Here is a 19519-nt window from a genome sequence, read left to right as displayed (position 1 = left end):
TCTGGCTTTTATAGTCTGATTGGTGGCCAGGCCGTGTACAGTTATTTTCACCAAGTCAGATTAACATTGCAAACATTGCTGGTCACATTACCTCATCCACATCAAAGGCTTCCCCTTAAAAGGCTCAGTAGAATATTAGAGATTTACAGCCCTCATTTCTGTACTTCAGAAACATGCTGATCTCCCTCCTTCCCTCTTTGTGGTTCATGTGTGAAGTTAGCCAACGCTTTAATGACCCATTTACAAAACCTTTACACCTGCAAAGATAATCTTTTACAGCTCTGCTAGCTTGCTAACCCCTTCAGCAACACACACCACTGTAACCTGCCTGTTTCTCAAGGCATAAAGCAAGGTATTTATTAGGGCTTTGAAAAATATGTAACCACAGCAATTAGCTTTTATCAGGCTGTTTATCAAACGAGTGTCTCACAGAGAGGAGAAAATAGCTGCTTGATCAAGGGTCTTTAAAGCTCATGTTATTCTGTGGTTGGTTCCCCCCAGCCCAGCAGCAGAGAAGGGGTTCATGGAGATACAGTAGATAGACCATATGAACTCCAGGTGGACTGCTCTCAATTCAATTAAATTTAAGGGGCTTTATTGGAATGGGAAACGTGTTAACAGTGCCAAAGCAAGTGAGGTAGATAATATACAAAAGTGAAATAAATAATAAAAATGAACAGTAAATACTACACTCACAGAAGATTCAAAATAATAAAGACATTACAAATGTCATATTATGTATATATACAGTGTTGTAACAATGTACAAATGGTTAAAGTACAAAAGGGAAAATAAATAAGCATAAATATGGGTTCTATTTACAATGGTGTTTGTTCTTCACTGGTTGACCTTTTCTTGTGGCAACAGGTCATAAATATTGCTGCTGTGATGGCACACTGTGGTGTTTCACCCAGTAGATATGGGAGTTTATCAAAATCGGGTTTGTTTTTCGAATTCTTTGTGGGTCTGTGTAATCTGAGGGAAATGTGTGTCTCTAATATGGTCATAAATTGGGCAGGAGGTTAGGAAGTGCAACTCAGTTTCCACCTCATTTTGTGGGCAGTGTGCACATAGCCTGTCTTCTCTTGAGAGCCAGGTCTGCCTACGGCGGCCTTTCTCAATAGCAAGGTTATGCTCACTGAGTCTGTACATAGTCAAAGCTTTCCTTAAGTTTGGGTCAGTCACAGTGGTCAGATATTCTGCCACGGTGTACTCTCTGTTTAGGGCCAAATAGCATTCTAGTTTGCTCTGTTTTTTTGTTCATTCTTTCCAATGTGTCAAGTAATTATTATTTTGTTTTCTCATGATTTGGTTGGGTCTAATTGTGTTGCTGTCCTGTGGCTCTGTGGGGTGTGCTTGTGAACAGAGTCCCAGGACCAGCTTGCTTAGGGGACTCTTCTCCAGGTTCATCTCTCTGTAGGTGATGGCTTTGTTATGGAAGGTTTGGGAAACGCTACCTTTTCGGTGGTTGTAGAATTGAACGGCTCTTTTCTGGATTTTGATAATTAGTGGGTCTCGGCCTAATTCTGCTCTGCATGCATTATTTGGTGTTCTACGTTGTACACAGAGGATATTTCTGCAGAATTCTGCATGCAGAGTCTCAATTTGGTGTTTGTCCCATTTTGTGAATTCTTGGTTGGTGAGCGGACCCCAGACCTCACAACCATAAAGGGCAAGGGGTTCTATAACTGATTCAAGTATTTTTAGCCAGATCCTAATTGGTATGTCGAATTTTATGTTCCTTTATGTTCCATGAAGGCATGGAATGCCCTTTTTGCCTCGTCTCTCAGATTGTTCACAGCTTTGTGGAAGTTACCTGTGGCGCTGATGTTTAGGCCGAGGTATAGTTTGTGTGCTCTAGGGCAACAGTGTCTAGATGGAATTTGTATTTGTGGTCCTGGCAACTGGACCTTTTTTGGAACACCATTATGTTGGTCTTACTGAGATTTACTGACAGGACCAGGTCTGGCAGAATCTGTGCAGAAGATCTAGGTGCTGCTGTAGGCCCTCCTTGGTTGGTGACAGAAGCACCAGATCATCAGCAAACAGACATTTGACTTCAGATTCTAGTAGGGTGTGGCTGGGTGCTGCAGACTGTTCTAGTGCCCTCGCCAATTCATTGATACACATGTTGAAAAGGGTGGGGCTTAAGCTGCATCCCTGTCTCACCCCACAGCCCTGTGGGAAGAAATTTATTTTTTGCCTATTTTAACCGCACACTTGTTTTTTGTGTACATGGATTTTATAATGTTGTATGTTTTCCCCCCAACACCACTTTCCATCAATTATAGCAGACCTTCATGCCAAAGTGAGTCGAAGGCTTTTTGAAATCAACAAAGCATGAGAAGACTTTGTCTTTGTTTGTTTGTTTGTCAACTAGGCTGTGCAAGGTGAACACGTGGTCTGTTGTATGATAATTTGGTAAAAAGCCAATTTGACATTTGCTCAGTACATTGTTTTCACTGAGGAAATGTACAAGTCTGCTGTTAATGCAGAGGTTTTTCCCATGCTGTGCAGCATACCCAACGGTAGTTTTTGGGTTCAAATTTTTCTCCACTTTTGTGGATTGGGGTGATCAGTCCTTGGTTCCAAATATTGGGGAAGATGCCAGAGCTAAGGATGATGATAAAGAGTTTTTAGTATAGCCAATAGTCAGTCGCAGTCACACTTCCCCCCCCAAAGGGCTTTATTGGCATTTACATTGCCAAAACAAATGAAATAGATGAACAGTAAACATTACACAAAAGTCTCAAAAGGAATAAAGACAATTCAAATGTCATATTATGGCTATGTACAGTGTTGTAACGATGTGAAAATAGTTCAAGAACAAAAGGGAGAAAAAAATAAACATAAATATGGGTTGCATTTACAATGGTGTTTGTTCTTCACTCTCTCCAACACATTCTCCGCCAGCCAGCCCAGCCACTATGATGAACCCTCTCTGGGAGAAAGCCTCCATTCCCAGGGGGAGCCAGGATTGGAAAGGAATGGAGACCGCTTGTCACTTGGCCTTGATTTACAGGTGGCCCAGTCTGCCAAGAGTAGCAAATCACTATGTTATAGCCATTGTCTTTGAATACAGAGTGAAGTGAAGCACATTTCTAAAGAATGGAAGAGATGAGGGGAGAGGATAGGAGCCGTATAGGCAGCAGAGACAGTGTCACACCTCATCTCTGTCTGAGGGCCTGGGGGGTTAAAACTGCAATCACATAGCTCTCACCTCCACACAGGAAATTATGGAGCTCTTTGGAACCATCTAGCTATAGTGCCAAGCAGCAGCAGAGAGCGAGAGCTGTATGCGTTGCAGAGGGCTTGACACAGTGTGTCTAGGAAGTCTGAGTAATTAGTTGAAGTATCATGAGTTGGTTTAGGAGACGGTGCTGTAGGGGTATGTGTGGGTTCAGACACCGGTTCAGAATGTGGGAGGGAGGGGGTCTATAGCCCTCAGGGGAAGTAGAAAGTGACAGCCACTTCAGCCTCTTACCACAGACAGAGCACTGGGGAGATATCCAGCTAAACACACCTCTGTTCTCTATCTTGTCAGGAAATGACATCTGGGCCTACATCTGCTCTGACTGCCCTTCTTTCAATGTCCCAAGCCATTATCTAAAGGGACCATTCACAGCCACTTCCAGATAGTTGTGTCTTGTTTTTAAACGTAGGACAAAGGTGGAATAAGGTTTAGGTGAACAGTTTCTAAGGCTGACATGGGAAGGAACCCAGAGACCTGAAAGACAGTCACCACACCTTAGACCACACAGACTTTATTGGAGCCTATATGAGGACTTTTTCAGCCCAGTCCAGACAAACACCCTCCCAAGTCCACGTCATATGTAACTCTCTCATGTTGAACTTTAAACTTCACACAAACATTATTTTTAATTACAGACAACTTCTCAACTTAGCAAATAAACACAGGGGCAGAAATAACCACTTCCAACTCCAGAGAGCACTCTGGTGCCAGTGGCAGGTTTAAGGGTTTCTAGTCAAAGCTCTAACCAGAACTAGTGGTCAGGGTTAGCTGTCAGTTGGTCATGATAATGAACTTTGGTGGAGCATGTTGTTCACGCTCGTGCTTGACTGAATCCCCTGCAAGCACACACACACAAACAATCGCCTGTACAGCACGTGTGTGCACTACCGCACACGCAGGAAAAGTTACCAGTGACAAACCAATCAGGAAACAGGAACTCAAACAGGAAGGAACAAAACAAATACCCCACTCACAGAATCCAGAAGCTCTCACTTTTGTTGGATTCAAAGATCTTGGGAAATGTATAGCATTAGCAGTGGATTCATAATCTCAAGTGAAAGTATCACACCGACGGCATACAGGCGGATTGGCTTTGAAGCATCAAATATGAATCGGCACAGTCAGTTTGTTCCACTTCCACCCCCTTCAGGCAACCCCTGTATTTCACTCACAGATTTCAAAATCTGTGAGGTTCCACTGATACTGCAGCAGAAAGTTAAAGCATAACCGTTTCAGATAGATAGCTCACTCAGAAGGAGGAGGTGAACGACACACTGAATTTGAAACAGTATTTCCATCTGCCCCAGGTGTACCTCAGAGAGGGATGCAACTTTAGCTAAGCCCACCACAGCCCAATGTCTGGGCAGACTTCAGCTAGAAGAACACTGAAGCTTCTGGAGTGGAAATGACCCAGAAATGTTACACAGTGTTTAGTAATTACAGTTGTGCTATTAGAGTTGAAATGGGGTAGCAGAGGCAAGACAGTGAGGCATGTGTCAACCTCTGCCTGGTGGGGAGGCCTACAGCTCAGGCCCCTGGTTGTTCCTACACACTCACCCTGTCCCCTGAGCACTGTCATTAGCCCTCAGGAGATTCCCCCAGCTGCCCGCATCATCCACACAGTCACATGCAGACACACCACATGCATACACAAACCAACAAAAACAACTCTGGACAATATAATCAGAGTCCACAGATGAAGAACCAACCAGCCACCTACCCCCACAAACCAGTAGTCACAGTTAAATGCTTGACAGCCTGTGGCCACTTTACATTCAGTTCCATTCAGAGTTCACACAGACCAAGCACTCTACCGGTTGAGGTTCCTCTGCCTGTGTTTAGCATGAGTAATGGTGTTAAGGTTAACAGCCAGGCTAAATGGGCCTTCAGGGACTCCTCCCTGGTCATCCTGACCCAGTGACAGGCTGTGACGTGGGGTAAAGTCCTCTCCTCTCTAGGCCTCACTCAGGCACCTGTGGAGCATAAACACACCGGAGAGCAGGGCCTTCCTTTACAGCTGGGCCCCCCGCTCCTGTCCTGTGTTTGGGCTTCACTCAACCGAAAACATCCCCTAACAGACAATCCATGCCCAGGTAGGCAACCTCTCTCCAGGTGCCATGGGTCCCAGGCGCCATGGGAAGGGCCTACGTCCCACGCTGGATGTCAGGAGGAGGCCACAATGGTCCCAGAGCTGTTTAATGTTTATCTATGCCCCACTTCCTCTGTTCCCTCTCCGTCTGTGACTCAGGTGACCACAGGATTCTAGTGGTCATCCTGTGTCTGAAGCAGAGAGTAACTACTCCAAGAGCTGTAGACTGGAGACCATCATTGGTGTCATCCTACTAATGAAAACATACAAATGTGGAAGTAGACTAAATTGGTATTTGGCTGTTACTAATCCTAAATCAACAAGTAAATAAATATGTTGAGAGAGTGTGCATGTGTGTGTGCCTGACTGTGTGTGATTGCAGTTTCACACAGATTTTTATTTATTTAATTTATATACCTTTATTTAACTAGGCAAGTCAGTTAAGAACAAATTCTTATTTTCAATGACGGCCTAGGAACAGTGGGTTAACTGCCTTGTTCAGGGGCAGAACGACAGATTTTTACCTTGTCAGCTCGGGGATTCGATCTTGCAACTGGTCCAACGCTCTAACCACTAGGCTACCTGCCGCCCCAGATGATGATCTTGTCCTATTATAAGAGCCATATACATGCAGCGACTTTGACTACTCAGTCAAATTATTCAGTGCTTACTACCATGGGCCGGAGCACAACCCACAGGGGGATCACATAAACAAACAAGAGATAATTATTCAGGGTTTAAACGCTTAAACGCCCACTTCAGCAGAGCCTTTTAAGTGTGTGATTAAAACGGGCACTGAGCTTCACATGGAATGCTCAGCGGAACCCAACGCCACCACAGGAGTTTCTTTCCCACTCAATCTCTCCCTCCCCCTCTCATACTCAGTCTATACATGGTCCTGCCTCACACGCTCCATCTTTACCAATTCTTCCTGTCCCATATAACATCCATTACTACCAACACTCTCTGTGAACATCCCTTTTCAATCAGCCAGTGTAAAATAAAAAAAACGGGGATATAGTTTACCGATATAGGATCTGAATTTGATCACTCTTTTGCAAAGCAGGAAGTGCAAACTTGTAGTGTATGAGTTTTTAAAATGCTTCTAAAGTTTGTCATTTCCAATTTGAAATTTCAGACTTGATTTGATGAGACTTGATGAAAAATGTATCAACTCCTAAACAAAAATCCATTAATTATAATCCACATTTAATTTTGCTGCAGGATAATTTTCCTGCTGTAGGAAACTGGCTCAAATTAAGATCCTACATCTGTACTTGCTTTTTAGATCTGTTGTTCTGTGTCTGATGCATCCACACATCAAAAGGATAAAGAGAAGCAAGCACCTCATCGTGATGATGTCGGCGTGATTAGCTCTATATTTAGATGGATAATCTGCTAATTAGGCCTTTCACTGATACTTAATATGCACACGCTCATCAATTCGATAAGCCATCTCAAAACTGGAAGCTATAAACTCTGTCACAAAACAAAGGCAAAGGGAGAGTCAGAGAAAATATCAATCCGTGGTCCGTAGTGTTAAAATTACACAAAAAAAGTAGCTCTTCTAGTATACAAACAAATCCTACTGAAAGCCAAGCATCATAAGAGAAGAGAGAGGAGAAGAGAAACAAATCCAATTGATCCTGGGATATCTGTAGCTCCACAGTGAGCAGATATTTGGGGAAACAAAGCCCAAATCTCAGTTGCTAATCCCTGGGGATTCAGAGCACATTCCAGGGACTGCTTTGATCTCCTGAGTGCATCCGGACAGCCCATCCCAGACACACGGCATCCTCATACACACGTCTCATGCCGTCCCCCTGCACACCCCCATACCCAATCACTATTTTTACACATTCACACATAAAAATAATCAAAACATCACACAGACATGGAACCCAACAATAAACCGAGACAAAATCAACAATGGAACAATATTGTGAAGATACTCAACCTAAAATGAATGGAGGAGAACCGTGTGAGATGTGTGTTGTGATACTCCTGTGCTACAACAGAAAGTTGTAAACAGAGCCAACAGATCTAATGTATGTGTATCAATACTTTTACCTCATTGAGTATATCATTATCATCTCCTTTCACCGAAACCATTTCCGGCAGTCCCATTCACAACAACCAATGAGGTTTATCCGCTTCACATTGTCACATAGGGTGAAATTTCTCCAGCTATGCAGTCTATGTGACACACGACCCGGGAAGTGACATTAATGCCACCTGCATCTCCTCTCCCTCCCAGTCCCCCAGATACGTAAACGACAACCCAAGACTTCCTCTCCTCTCTTCTATTCTCATTGTAATAACAGAGCCAGGTGCATGTCCCCCTACTCCCCAGCCCTCTCCCCAAAGGCAAACGCTTTCTTTACTTAGACCACAACTCCAAACTTCTCCCAGCCTCTTCAAAGACCAACAACAGGCCTGTCCTCCCAGGGGGTGTGGAGGGGTACGGCCTGGTGGGAGAGGGGCATATGACACACTGTCACGCACAGCACATAGGGGCACAGCTGGTGGGAACAGCACAGGCATGGGGAGAGGACAGAAAGCGAGAGAGGACAGAAAGCGAGAGAGAGGAGTAAGCATTTGAAAGGTGCATTCAGCACTGAGACAAGGACCCTGTGCTTTTGTGAAGACAATAAAAAAACACTACAGGAGAAGTAAGAAAAGAAGCAAGGCCACAGAACTGCCATGTCTATTATCAGACTCAGAGGCTGAGGGTAGCACATTTAAAAGCTTTACTTCAAAGATCAGAGCGCTGGCACCCAGTGAGAAACACGGGGATGTGGGCAGAAATTCTACTCTGTGATTCATTTCGGAATTCTATTAGTTGTCAGATGTACCTTAAGATATTTGGTCCCAGTTTTGTATGAGTTTGGAACCTAAACCTTAGATGGAAGGTTTTTAAAAATGTGCTTTGGAATTGTCAGCCCAGAGCAGGGGTTTGGCGACTCCAGCAGTAGCATCACTGGGGGCCTCCTTTTACTACACAGAGGGTTAGGCCTCACAGAGGGGGCCTCTATATATCCACATCCCTGGCCCACTTCAAATGCAGTCTAATTTCATCAGCAACAACCAGGCAAGGCCACAGGGTAAACACAAGAAAAAGATGGAGCCTGAGGGAAAATGGGAGAGTTGGAGAGGAGAGAGCTGAGATGGGGGAGGGGGCTTAGGGAGGAGGAAAGTTACTTGGCAAGGGTGTGGGGGAAAATGCCTTAACAAATCATCAAATTAAATCTTTTCAAATTTGCTTTCAGCACATTGCAAATTCCTCAGACAGACCACTGGCTTAGGGTACAACTCACAACACTGCCTGAAGAGGACCGGAGAAGACAGGGGAGGGCAGTAGACCTTCAACACCTGGGCTTAGAGACTTGTTAAGACCCAACAAACCAGACAGGCATTGGAACTGCCAAATCATAAACTGTTGACTTCTCTACTTCTTATTAATAATCTAGATTACAAAACTTTGAGATATAAAAACAGCATAGTAAAAAACAAAAAATGTGCTTAAATTAAAGCTGGAATCCTTAGTGGTGAAACTGACACATCTGTTTGGGATAACACAACAAAGTTACTGCAAAGAAAAAACAGTTTTTTTCCCCTCAGACATTATTGCACGCGCTAGGAAACTATACAGTATTTTGTTTTTTTACGTGTTATTTCTTACATTGGTACCCCAGGTAATCTTAGGTTTCATTACATACAGTCGGGAGGAACTACTGAATATAAGAGCAACGTCAACTCACTATCATTACGACCAGGAATATGACTCTCCCGAAGCGGATCCTGTGTTTTGCCTTCCACCCAGTACAATGGATCGGATCCCAGCCGGCGACCCTAAACAACGACGCCGTAAAAGGGGCAAACGAAGCGGTCTTCTGGTCAGGCTCCGGAGAAGGGCACACCGCGCTCCACTCCCTAGCATACTACTCGCCAATTTCCAGTCTCTTGACAACAAGGTTGATGAAATCCGAGCAAGGGTAGCATTCCAGAGAGACTGTAACGTTCTTTGCTTCACGGAAACATGGCTCACTCGAGAGACGCTAACGGAGTCGGTGCAGCCAGCTGGTTTCTTCACGCATCGCGCCAAGAGAAACAAACATCTTTCTGGTAAGAAGAGGGGCGGGGGGGGTATGCCTTATGATTAACGAGACGTGGTGTGATCACAACAACATACAGGAAGTCAAGTCATTCTGTTCACCTGACTTAGAATTCCTCACAATCAAATGTCGACCGCATTATCTACCAAGGGAATTCTCTTCGATTATAATCACAGCCGTATATATTCCCCCCCAAGCAGACACATCGATGGCCCTGAACGAACTTTATCTGACTCTATGTAAACTGGAAACCACACACCCTGAGGCTGCATTCATTGTAGCTGTGGATTTTAACAAGGCTAATCTGAAAACAAAACTCCCTAAATTCTATCAGCATATCGATTGTGCTACCAGGGCTGGTAAAACCCTGGATCATTGTTATTCTAACTTCCGCGACGCAAATAAGGCCCTCCGCCGCACTCCTTTCGGAAAAGCTGACCATGACTCCTTTTTGTTGCTTCCAGCCTACAAACAGAAACAAGAAGCTCCCGCGCTCAGGTCTGTTCAACGCTGGTCCGACCAATCTGATTCCACGCTTCAAGACTGCTTCGATCACGTGGATTGGGATATGTTCCGCATTGCGTCCAACAACAACATTGACGAATACGCTGATTCGGTGAGCGATTTCATTAGAAAGTGCATCGGCGACATAATACCCACAGCAACGATTAAAACATTCCCAAACCAGAAACTGTGGATTGATGGCAGCATTCGCGCGAAACTGAAAGCGCGAACCACTGCTTTTTAACCAGGGCAAGGTGACCGGAAACATGACCGAATACAAACAGTGTAGCTATTCCCTCCGCAAGGCAATCAAACAAGCTAAGTGTCAGTATAGAGACAAGTAGAGTCACAATTCAACAGCTCAGACACAAGAGGTATGTGGCAGGGTCTACAGTCAATCACAGATTACAAAAAGAAAACTAGCCCTGTCGCAGACCAGGATGTCTTGCTCCCAGACAGACTAAATAACTTTTTTGCTCGCTTTGAGGACAATACAGTGCCACTGACACGGCCCGCTACCAAAACCTGCGGGCTCTCCTTTACTGCAGCCGAGGTGAGTAAAACATTTAAACGTGTTAACCCTCGCAAGGCTGCAGGCCCAGACGGCATTCCCAGCCGCGTCCTCAGAGCATGCGCAGACCAGCTGGCTGGTGTGTTTACGGACATATTCAATCAATCCTTATCCCAGTCTGCTGTTCCCACATGCTTCAAGAGGGCCACAATTGTTCCTGTTCCCAAGAAAGCTAAGGTAACTGAGCTAAACGACTACTGCCCCGTAGCACTCACTTCTGTCATCATGAAGTGCTTTGAGAGACTAGTCAAGGACCATATCACCTCCACCCTACCTGACACCCTAGACCCACTCCAATTTGCTTGCCGACCCAATAGGTCCACAGACGACGCAATCGCAACCACACTGCCCTAACCCATCTGGACAAGAGGAATACCTATGTGAGAATGCTGTTCATCGACTACAGCTCAGCATTTAACACCATAGTATCCTCCAAACTCGTCATCAAGCTCGAGACCCTGGGTCTCGACCCCGCCCTGTGCAACTGGGTACTGGACTTCCTGACGGGCCGCCCCCAGGTGGTGAGGGTAGGTAACAACATCTCCACGCCGCTGATCCTCAACACTGGGGCCCCACAAGGGTGCGTTCTGAGCCCTCTCCTGTACTCCCTGTTCACCCACGACTGCGTGGCCATGCACGCCTCCAACTCAATCATCAAGTTTGTGGACGACACTACAGTGGTAGGCTTGATTACCAACAACGACGAGACGGCCTACAGGGAGGAGGGTGAGGGCCCTCGGAGTGTGGTGTCAGGAAAATAACCTCACACTCAACGTCAACAAAACAAAGGAGATGATTGTGGACTTCAGGAAACAGCAGAGGGAGCACCCCCCCTATCCACATTGACGGGACAGTAGTGGAGAGGGTAGTAAGTTAAGTTCCTCGGCGTACACATCACGGACAAACTGAATTGGTCCACCCACACAGACAGCGTTGTGAAGAAGGCGCAGCAGCGCCTCTTCAACCTCAGGAGGCTGAAGAAATTCGGCTTATCACCAAAAGCACTCACAAACTTCTACAGATGCACAATCGAGAGCATCCTGTCGGGCTGTATCACCGCCTGGTACGGCAACTGCTCCGCCCACAACCGTAAGGCTCTCCAGAGGGTAGTGAGGTCTGCACAACGCATCACCGGGGGCAAACTACCTGCCCTCCAGGACACCTACACCACCCGATGTCACAGGAAGGCCATAAAGATCATCAAGGACAACAACCACCCGAGCCACTGCCTGTTCACGCCGCTATCATCCAGAAGGCGAGGTCAGTACAAGTGCATCAAAGCAGGGGCCGAGAGACTGAAAAACAGCTTCTATCTCAAGGCCATCAGACTGTTAAACAGCCACCACTAACATTTAGTGGCTGCTGCCAACATACTGACTCAACTCCAGCTCACTTTAATAATGGGAATTTATGGAAATTGATGTAAAAATGTATCACTAGCCACTGTAAACAATGCCACTTAATATAATGTTTACATACCCTACATTACTCATCTCATATGTATATGTATATACTGTACTCTATATCATCTACTGCATCTTGCCATCTTTATGTAATACATGTACCACTAGCCACTTTAAACTATGCCACTTTATGTTTATATACCCTACATTACTCATCTCATATGTATATACTGTACTCGATACCATCTACTGCATCTTGCCTATGCCGTTCTGTACCATCACTCATTCATATATCTTTATGTACATATTCTTTATCCCTTTACACTTGTGTAGTAGTTGTGGAATTGTTAGGTTAGATTACTCGTTGGTTATTACTGCATTGTCGGAACTAGAAGCACAAGCATTTCGCTACACTCGCATTAACATCTGCTAACCATGTGTATGTGACAAATAAAATTTGATTTGATTTGATTAGGTACTATTCCCCCCCCCCAAACTGCTCATTTCATTTGGATGCTGCTCACCTCCATTTGTCAACAAAACAAAAACAATAACAAAGGAGCTGGGGAAAACAATGGCGCTGTCTCCCCTAATGTGGATTCTATCTTTAAAGGGCCATAGTCTGGAGAGAAAATGTACTCAGCTCACCTGTTGTGGACCTCACATGACAATACCAGCTGTCCTTACTGCTCAGTCTCACATAAAATAACTCTGTTAACTTACATTTTGATTTAAAATACATAAGAACAAGTGAGTTTAAAATAATCTATATGCACTAAATCTATATGCAAGAAAACTTTTCTTGACTCTGGAGTCTCTCCTCTCCCTACCACATAACACAACTCAATGCATATATACCTCAACCAATGATAACCTTGCTAACGTAATCAGCTCTACAAAACAAACATGTTCCATAAAAGGGCATTTCATTTTAATGGAGGTAGGCTATGGCAGTAATCCCCTCTCTCCTTTCAAGAATATGATAGTTTGGTTTGGGAGGTTTCAGATCAAAAGGATTCCAGTCTTAGACTCCCCGCTGCTGCCACCATCTGACCCACATTCTCCTGGACCCCAGTTCAGCCGGGAGGCAAAAAGAACACGGCCTATAAAGTATATGTATCAAATACAACATGGGCCGCTTTTAAAGGCTAAGAGGAATGTTTGCATTGCATTCTCACCTGGCAAAGGTTTTAGCCCTTTTTCATTGGACAATACTATGGGGTTAGGGTATTTACTACGACTTATGGAAAGCAGTAACTTCCACAAACAATCCTGTCAAGTTCTGTAATGCTAACGCTTCATGATAATGTTAAGTTATAGATCATTTATAAGACATTTGCTAGTTAATATCTCACAATTTAGAAAAATTGACTAATTTCAAGCATTATCATACTTAAGTGTTTTAAAATCTTTAAAAAACAGAATAAATCTAAAATGCCAAATGGTCCCTAAAATAAACACATGAAATGCCATGTCAAAGCAAGCAAACAAAATATTAAAAACATTACAATGAAATATTCAAGTTCTAAAGACCACTTTGTTGAAGGGAAAAAACTAAGGGAAAAGCATCCCAAAAAATATTGATGTCAGGAACACTTTTCGTCCTATTCTATTAATTTTCCCGCAGCCCTGTGAAAGCCATTAGGCACATAGAATTAAATAATTTGTAAAACAGAAAGCCCTGCGAGCCCAAATTGTTCAAAACCATCCTACTTTTTCAGTGGGGTTCCTTTTCCATCCTGGCCAAATATCACTTCACACCATCTGGCAAATTAAAAAAATGCTCTACAAAACAATCCCACCCTTTCACATGTATCCCACAATGCCCTCTGGTGAGTCTGCTGAACTGAAGAGGGCCCATGGATACCCTAACCGTGCTCAGAGGGCTGCTACACTACACGGAACAGAACACCGAACCCCTTCCTACCCCGATGATGATGTCAGAAGGAGGGTCTGATTACAATATGAAGATGTTTATTAGAGGCCTGACAGCATGTCAGGCTTAGTGGCTTTGACACCATGTGCATGCAACAAGCAGACCTGAGGCTGACCCCATCACGGCACTCAGTGCTACACTTGATCACTCACATGTCAATACAAACTGGGCATAAGTCATAAAAATCTCAGCCCGCTGCTTTTCCCGTCAACCTCCCTGGGCTAACAGAGCCTCACACCTTCACAGCCCGCTGCTTTTCCCGTCAACCTCCCTGGGCTAACAGAGCCTCACACCTTCACAGCCCGCTGCTTTTACCGTCAACCTCCCTGGGCTAACAGAGCCTCACACCTTCACAGCCCGCTGACCAATGTGCTGCTATTAAAAACACCTCACGGCAGGGATAGAGAAAACAACTGTGTACTTTAGACAGGTTGGACTTTGATCAAGATATTTTGCCAGCGTGCACGAGGCCGATTGTCACTCCCTGAAGGAGTCCTTGACTTGGCTCCTCACCAGCATATCCCTGTGTCTTCCTCATACCAGAGACATTTAAATGAAATGAACCAGACTGGTCAAGTACGCGCTGCCATTGGTCACTTCCTTATGATAATGACATGATAAATCAGAAGAAGCAAAGCAAAACGAGGCATATGCTATTACATAAAAGATTCCGTTTAGATACATTGCTTTGTGTGCATTGCCAAAGTTTCAAAGTGCTGGGGTGATAAATGCTTGGGATAATCCAACCAGAGAAACAACGGCAAACACCTCTTGTTCAGTTAACACAAGGCTTTTCATGCACACAAGCATGAGCAGCTCACTAGAAATGCAATGTCCATGAAATAGTGTGACAGTGAATGCATGATTCTCATTGAACGCAACTGCAGCATGAAATGTAGCATGTAAACATCCGAATGGTGGTATGTCTGGTCACAACATGATGGCCACATTGCTGGACAGAGCGTATTAGCTTCCCTCTGTTCCAGTGGGCTGAGTGATCTCAGTAGCTGAGAAGTGGAAAAGTCCTGGTGGATTTTTTGATGAGCTCTCAATCCTCAAAAATGCTGCCTTTGAGAAGTGAGCATCCCTAACCAAAGAGGCTTACACCCGGCTCCTCTGAAGCTTTTCCAAAGTAGTGCACTATATAGGGAATCAGGTGCCATTTGGGATGCAACCACTGTGTGTTTACCGGGATGACAAATCTGAAACAGACATGACCTCCACCACCTCTACCCCAGCCTTACAATGCAGCCCTGTCACCAGTCTGTCAGACTGCAATGCTTTCAACTCAGCCGTGATCTATTACCTAGAGTATAAACTTTAGCAGCATCTGTTCTTGGTGGTGTGACACATTTGTTCCCATGCACCAAAAGTGTCTGATGATTAGACAGTTACCAAAGCAAGCATTGTGTAGCAAGTCAGGGCTCCTTTTGTAAAAAGTTGTATTAACATATGCCGTTTTGTACAGTATGTTGAAACAAACATGGCTGAAAGACTGAAAAGTGCTGTGGGAAAGATATTTGTTAATAGAGAGGTTCAAACACAAGCCTACAACGTTTTCCCTCTTAAATATTTGGTCTGTCATGTATATGGGGCCAAGTGTGTACTGTCAACAGCCATGTCATGGTGTTAACATGTCACACTTTCATTCTCCAGAATCACAAAACATCCTTAACTGTTTACAATGGGAATGAAATTAACACACTGATAAGAATGTCACAGGTAAAGAAGAGGATGAAGTTCGTGCACACTGAATTTTAAATAGCAGCTTTTATCTTGCCACACCTGCATGAGACTTCTAATGTGCCACTGTATTCAATCATTTCCATGTGTCTGGATGAGAGTCAAGAATGTCTATCTATGTTGTCTAGCCAACAAAGCAAATAATGATTATCTAAACAAACAAAAAAAGACATATGCAGACTATCCGTGTGATGTCAGCTTTATATTATCAATCATTTACCATGTTTTAATTGAGATTATTAGTCTGGCCTATAACTTTCCCTCAACTAGCCTATAACTAAACACACTGCTACTTTCTTTTTACAACATTTCTGGTTTTCTTTTCAACTTCTGCATAATGCACAGAATACATATAAATAACCAAAATTGCTTGAGAATGTTATTGAATAAGTCTACGTCAGAAGCTGACTTTTTGCTTTAGAAGTAAGTGTTTGAAGAAGAATTAAGCGGGCAACATCTGAAGATTTGTAGCCTATTTATCAGGTATTCTCATTCCATTGGTGTACTGCAATAAGGTTACTGAGAATCTACTTTTGTATATATATATTTTTAAACTACTTAATTCGAAACAACCGATAAATTCAGTTAAACTTTAGACTACAATTTATCCCAGTAAAAATTAATTGTAGCCTTGGCTAAACCTCGAATGGGAAGCTAAGAAAGTTAGGACCGTACAGGCTTCATTGTATGAACATCAAACAGATTAACAATCTTGTTTTTGAAATCATAATAATTTATTGAAACATTTATTTAACTTACCTGAGTAGACAAGCCGCACTTATTCGTGTGGTGACAGTCCTGTTGCTCAAGCCGCGAGCCCGTGCAATAGTATTTCTGTTTCACGAGCCAATCGTCAATTCCTTTCCTTGCCAAACAGGCATTAACTACAAAACTGTCGCCTGAAATCAACATAAAATGTGCATTATTACAATGTAAACAACATGTTACGGTTAGGTTACAATGTAACATCTTTCTTCAGCATTGTGTTTTTTTTCTAACTTTTCTTGAATGACTGCAGACTTCGTCTGATGTTGTCAACGAGTCGGTCATTATTGGTGCATGGATAAATGGGATGATAGACTGGAAATACTTTTAACAATGTATATTTTCAACAAATATAATAAAATAGACAACAAATATATAGCCTGTCTTAAGTGTAGGCCTGTGGGCTACTCACCCTCCGGACTTTCCCTCGGTTTACAAATCGCAGCTTTTCGGGACAATTGTCGAGAGAAACAGAGAACATAAAGATAGGCATTACTCGAAAGTATTACCGCAAGTGAGCATTCAATTCAACGATTAGGGGTGACATGTTTCGGTAAAACATCATATCTTACCATGTTTCGAGTGAAGTTTACCCATTTCTCAGCATTGAGTTGGGATTGAAAACCATCAAATGTATTTATAATCCAGAAATCAGCGATATCCAGACGATATAAGAAGCGTCCGTAAAGAAAGCAGCAGGCTGCACTCAGTACATCCTACGGCAACAGCGCCACACTAGTCTTTGATCCGAAGAAAGCTCCCCCCTTCGTCTCCCTTCCAAGCGTAAAGGAGGCGGTTACCAAAACCCGCACTTCAACCGCTGAATGAACATGATTGACACTTCGCTCAAGATTAGACGACTTGCAGGCAGGCCCTCTTCTGTTTTATTGGACGAAGGCGGCACATGAGAGCCAGCCGAGATTCTTTCGGAGTTTCCAAATATAAAAAGAGCAGCAATGCAGCAGCCCCCCGTCACCACTACCACCATTCCCAGCCAGCCAAGTAGGCGCAGTGGTCGAAGAGCAGCGCAATAGCGCTTAAAAGGATATTTCGCAGGACGATAAAAAAATAATGAATAAAAACATGTCTTTGATTAATAGACATGCAAACATAATATTTTATGAATCATACAAACGTTGGGTTAATTGCTTCCTATAATAACTTGTTTATTTTTTTTTTCATAGTTCACACTGTGGGAGAGAGTCCTGAATAAACAAAAAATTATATTTATAGAATACAATTTCTAATATTTATGGCACTTATAGAACACTTTATGATCCCAGTTTTAAAACTAAAATAAACAGAAGACAAACTAATTTGAGGCATACATTTGATAAACCATAAATGCCCTTCAGACGTTTTACAACGTACTGTATGAGCCTGTTGACAGCACAGTTTAGAGACACATCACATTTTTGTATGTATACAATACTAGCTACATTTCAAATCTCATGAAGCCCCATACAACTTTGAGATTTGTTCAAGGTCTTACAAAAAAGGCAATTATTGCTTTAACAAAAAAAGTGCACAATTTCACAGGATGGCTCCCACGTGGCCCAAGTGTAATGGCCCCTAAATTATCCCGGGCCTCTATAACGGTCAAGGCTATGTTTAAGTTTTACAGGCCTGATCAGCCTCCTGCAGCAGTTTAGATCTACCAAGCCAGGCAGCCACCTGCACCCCCAACCCACATGCCTGGACAGTGTGCGAATTACAAGGGGGCTCAGACCCCCGAATGAGACATGAGCTCCCCTAAATGCAACAAAAGTCAAACTTTGGGGGTCTCTAATTTAACCATTCTCCTATTTGTTTAAAATGCTATTTTGTACTGATACAGTGGTAAATATGAAATTAAAAGCTTATTCCAAATGAAACCAACACCCCACACCTCTGTTATGGTTTAAACAAGTGACAGTTGTTTCAGGTTCTTTCAAATCACATTCATCTTTCTACTCCCCCTGTCTGTCTGTCTCAAGCTTTCACAAGCAAACTTGCAACAGTATCAACTGGGTCCAGCAAACTTACAACATTGTTTCAACTGGGCCCTGACAGTTTCCATGCAGATGAGCTCGGGACAGACACAGCTGTATTTGAGTCCCGTATATCAGCCCCTTTTCACGAGTCCAACTTTTTTTTAAACAAAAATATCCACTTGTCAGCAAGACACATCAATTAATTTAGGCTACAAGAGTGTAGATCTGATGACAATCACTGAAGGTCATCATGCTACACGTTATGGTGTTTTGGAACATATGTCGCTTTCCATTCACCCAATGGCTGGTGCACAGTGCACTGTTTGAAAGCTGGAATTATTTTGGAGTGCACAGGTAGCCTACTTTTTGAAGTAATTTGTTTGACAATCAGATAAAAACCTCACGACTGTTTTTTGTTCATGCCATATTAAAAGATAATACATGTTTACTGTTAAAATACATGTCTTTACTATTAGGCCCATTACATTTTTAGTGCACTGCACAAATAGGAAGTCCCATGAAAAAGAAAGAGACCCCCAAATGTCACAGTATAATTCGCACTCTGTGCCTGGGTGTGCAGCTTCACGGCCTGCTCTCTGCTAGTCCTTCCCTGGGGCTCAAGACTCCAGGCCTGGCTTGCACTCTGCTGGTCCTACCCTGAATTTTTACATTTATTTACCTTTTATTTAACTAGGCAAGTCAGTTAAGAACAAATTCTTATTTACAATGACAGCCTACCAGGGAACAGTGGGTTAACTGCCTTGTTCAGAGGCAGAATGACAGATTTTTTTTTAACTTGGGGATTTGATCCAGCCACCTTTCGGTTACTGGCCCAACGCTCTAACCACCAGGCTACCTCCCGCCGCAATGGCTCCAGGCCATGCTCCATTAGCAGCGTCTGCCTCTGACAGGCCCTGGGCCCTGCAGCAGCGGATAAAATCACTGGCACCGGGGCCTCCACCGAAATCATAACTGCTGGCAGTAGCCGCAAAACCACTCAGGTCGACTGCCTGCCTGCCTGCCTCTCAGACATGGTTCAGCAAGACCAAAGAGTGTAGTTTCTGAATCAGCCAGACCGGAGTCTGTAGATCTGTCTGGATAAGAGTTGGTAGAGTGAGTTATGACACTGTGGAGTACATGTTAGAGGAAGGGGGCCTTCTGTCTCTC

General features: G+C 43.6%; 1 protein-coding gene across 1 annotated transcript in view; it reads right to left on the bottom strand.

Moving 5' to 3' along the window:
* LOC139563047 (protein naked cuticle homolog 1-like) overlaps window positions 1-17233 on the bottom strand; it is a 37486-nt gene extending 20253 nt beyond the window's left edge. The window contains exons 1-3 of the mRNA XM_071381304.1: window positions 16952-17233; window positions 16792-16824; window positions 16374-16513 (exon numbers count right to left, since the gene is read on the bottom strand). Coding sequence (XP_071237405.1) covers window positions 16374-16513; window positions 16792-16824; window positions 16952-16976 — 198 coding nt within the window. The 5' untranslated portion in view covers window positions 16977-17233. The remainder of the gene's footprint in view (window positions 1-16373; window positions 16514-16791; window positions 16825-16951) is intronic.
* Window positions 17234-19519: the final 2286 nt, after the last annotated feature.

This window comes from Salvelinus alpinus, chromosome 33 (assembly GCF_045679555.1).
Source record: "Salvelinus alpinus chromosome 33, SLU_Salpinus.1, whole genome shotgun sequence".
Lineage (NCBI taxonomy): Eukaryota > Metazoa > Chordata > Actinopteri > Salmoniformes > Salmonidae > Salvelinus > Salvelinus alpinus.
The sequence above is the reverse complement of the archived record's forward strand: the minus strand, read 5'-3'. Positions and strand labels throughout refer to the sequence as shown.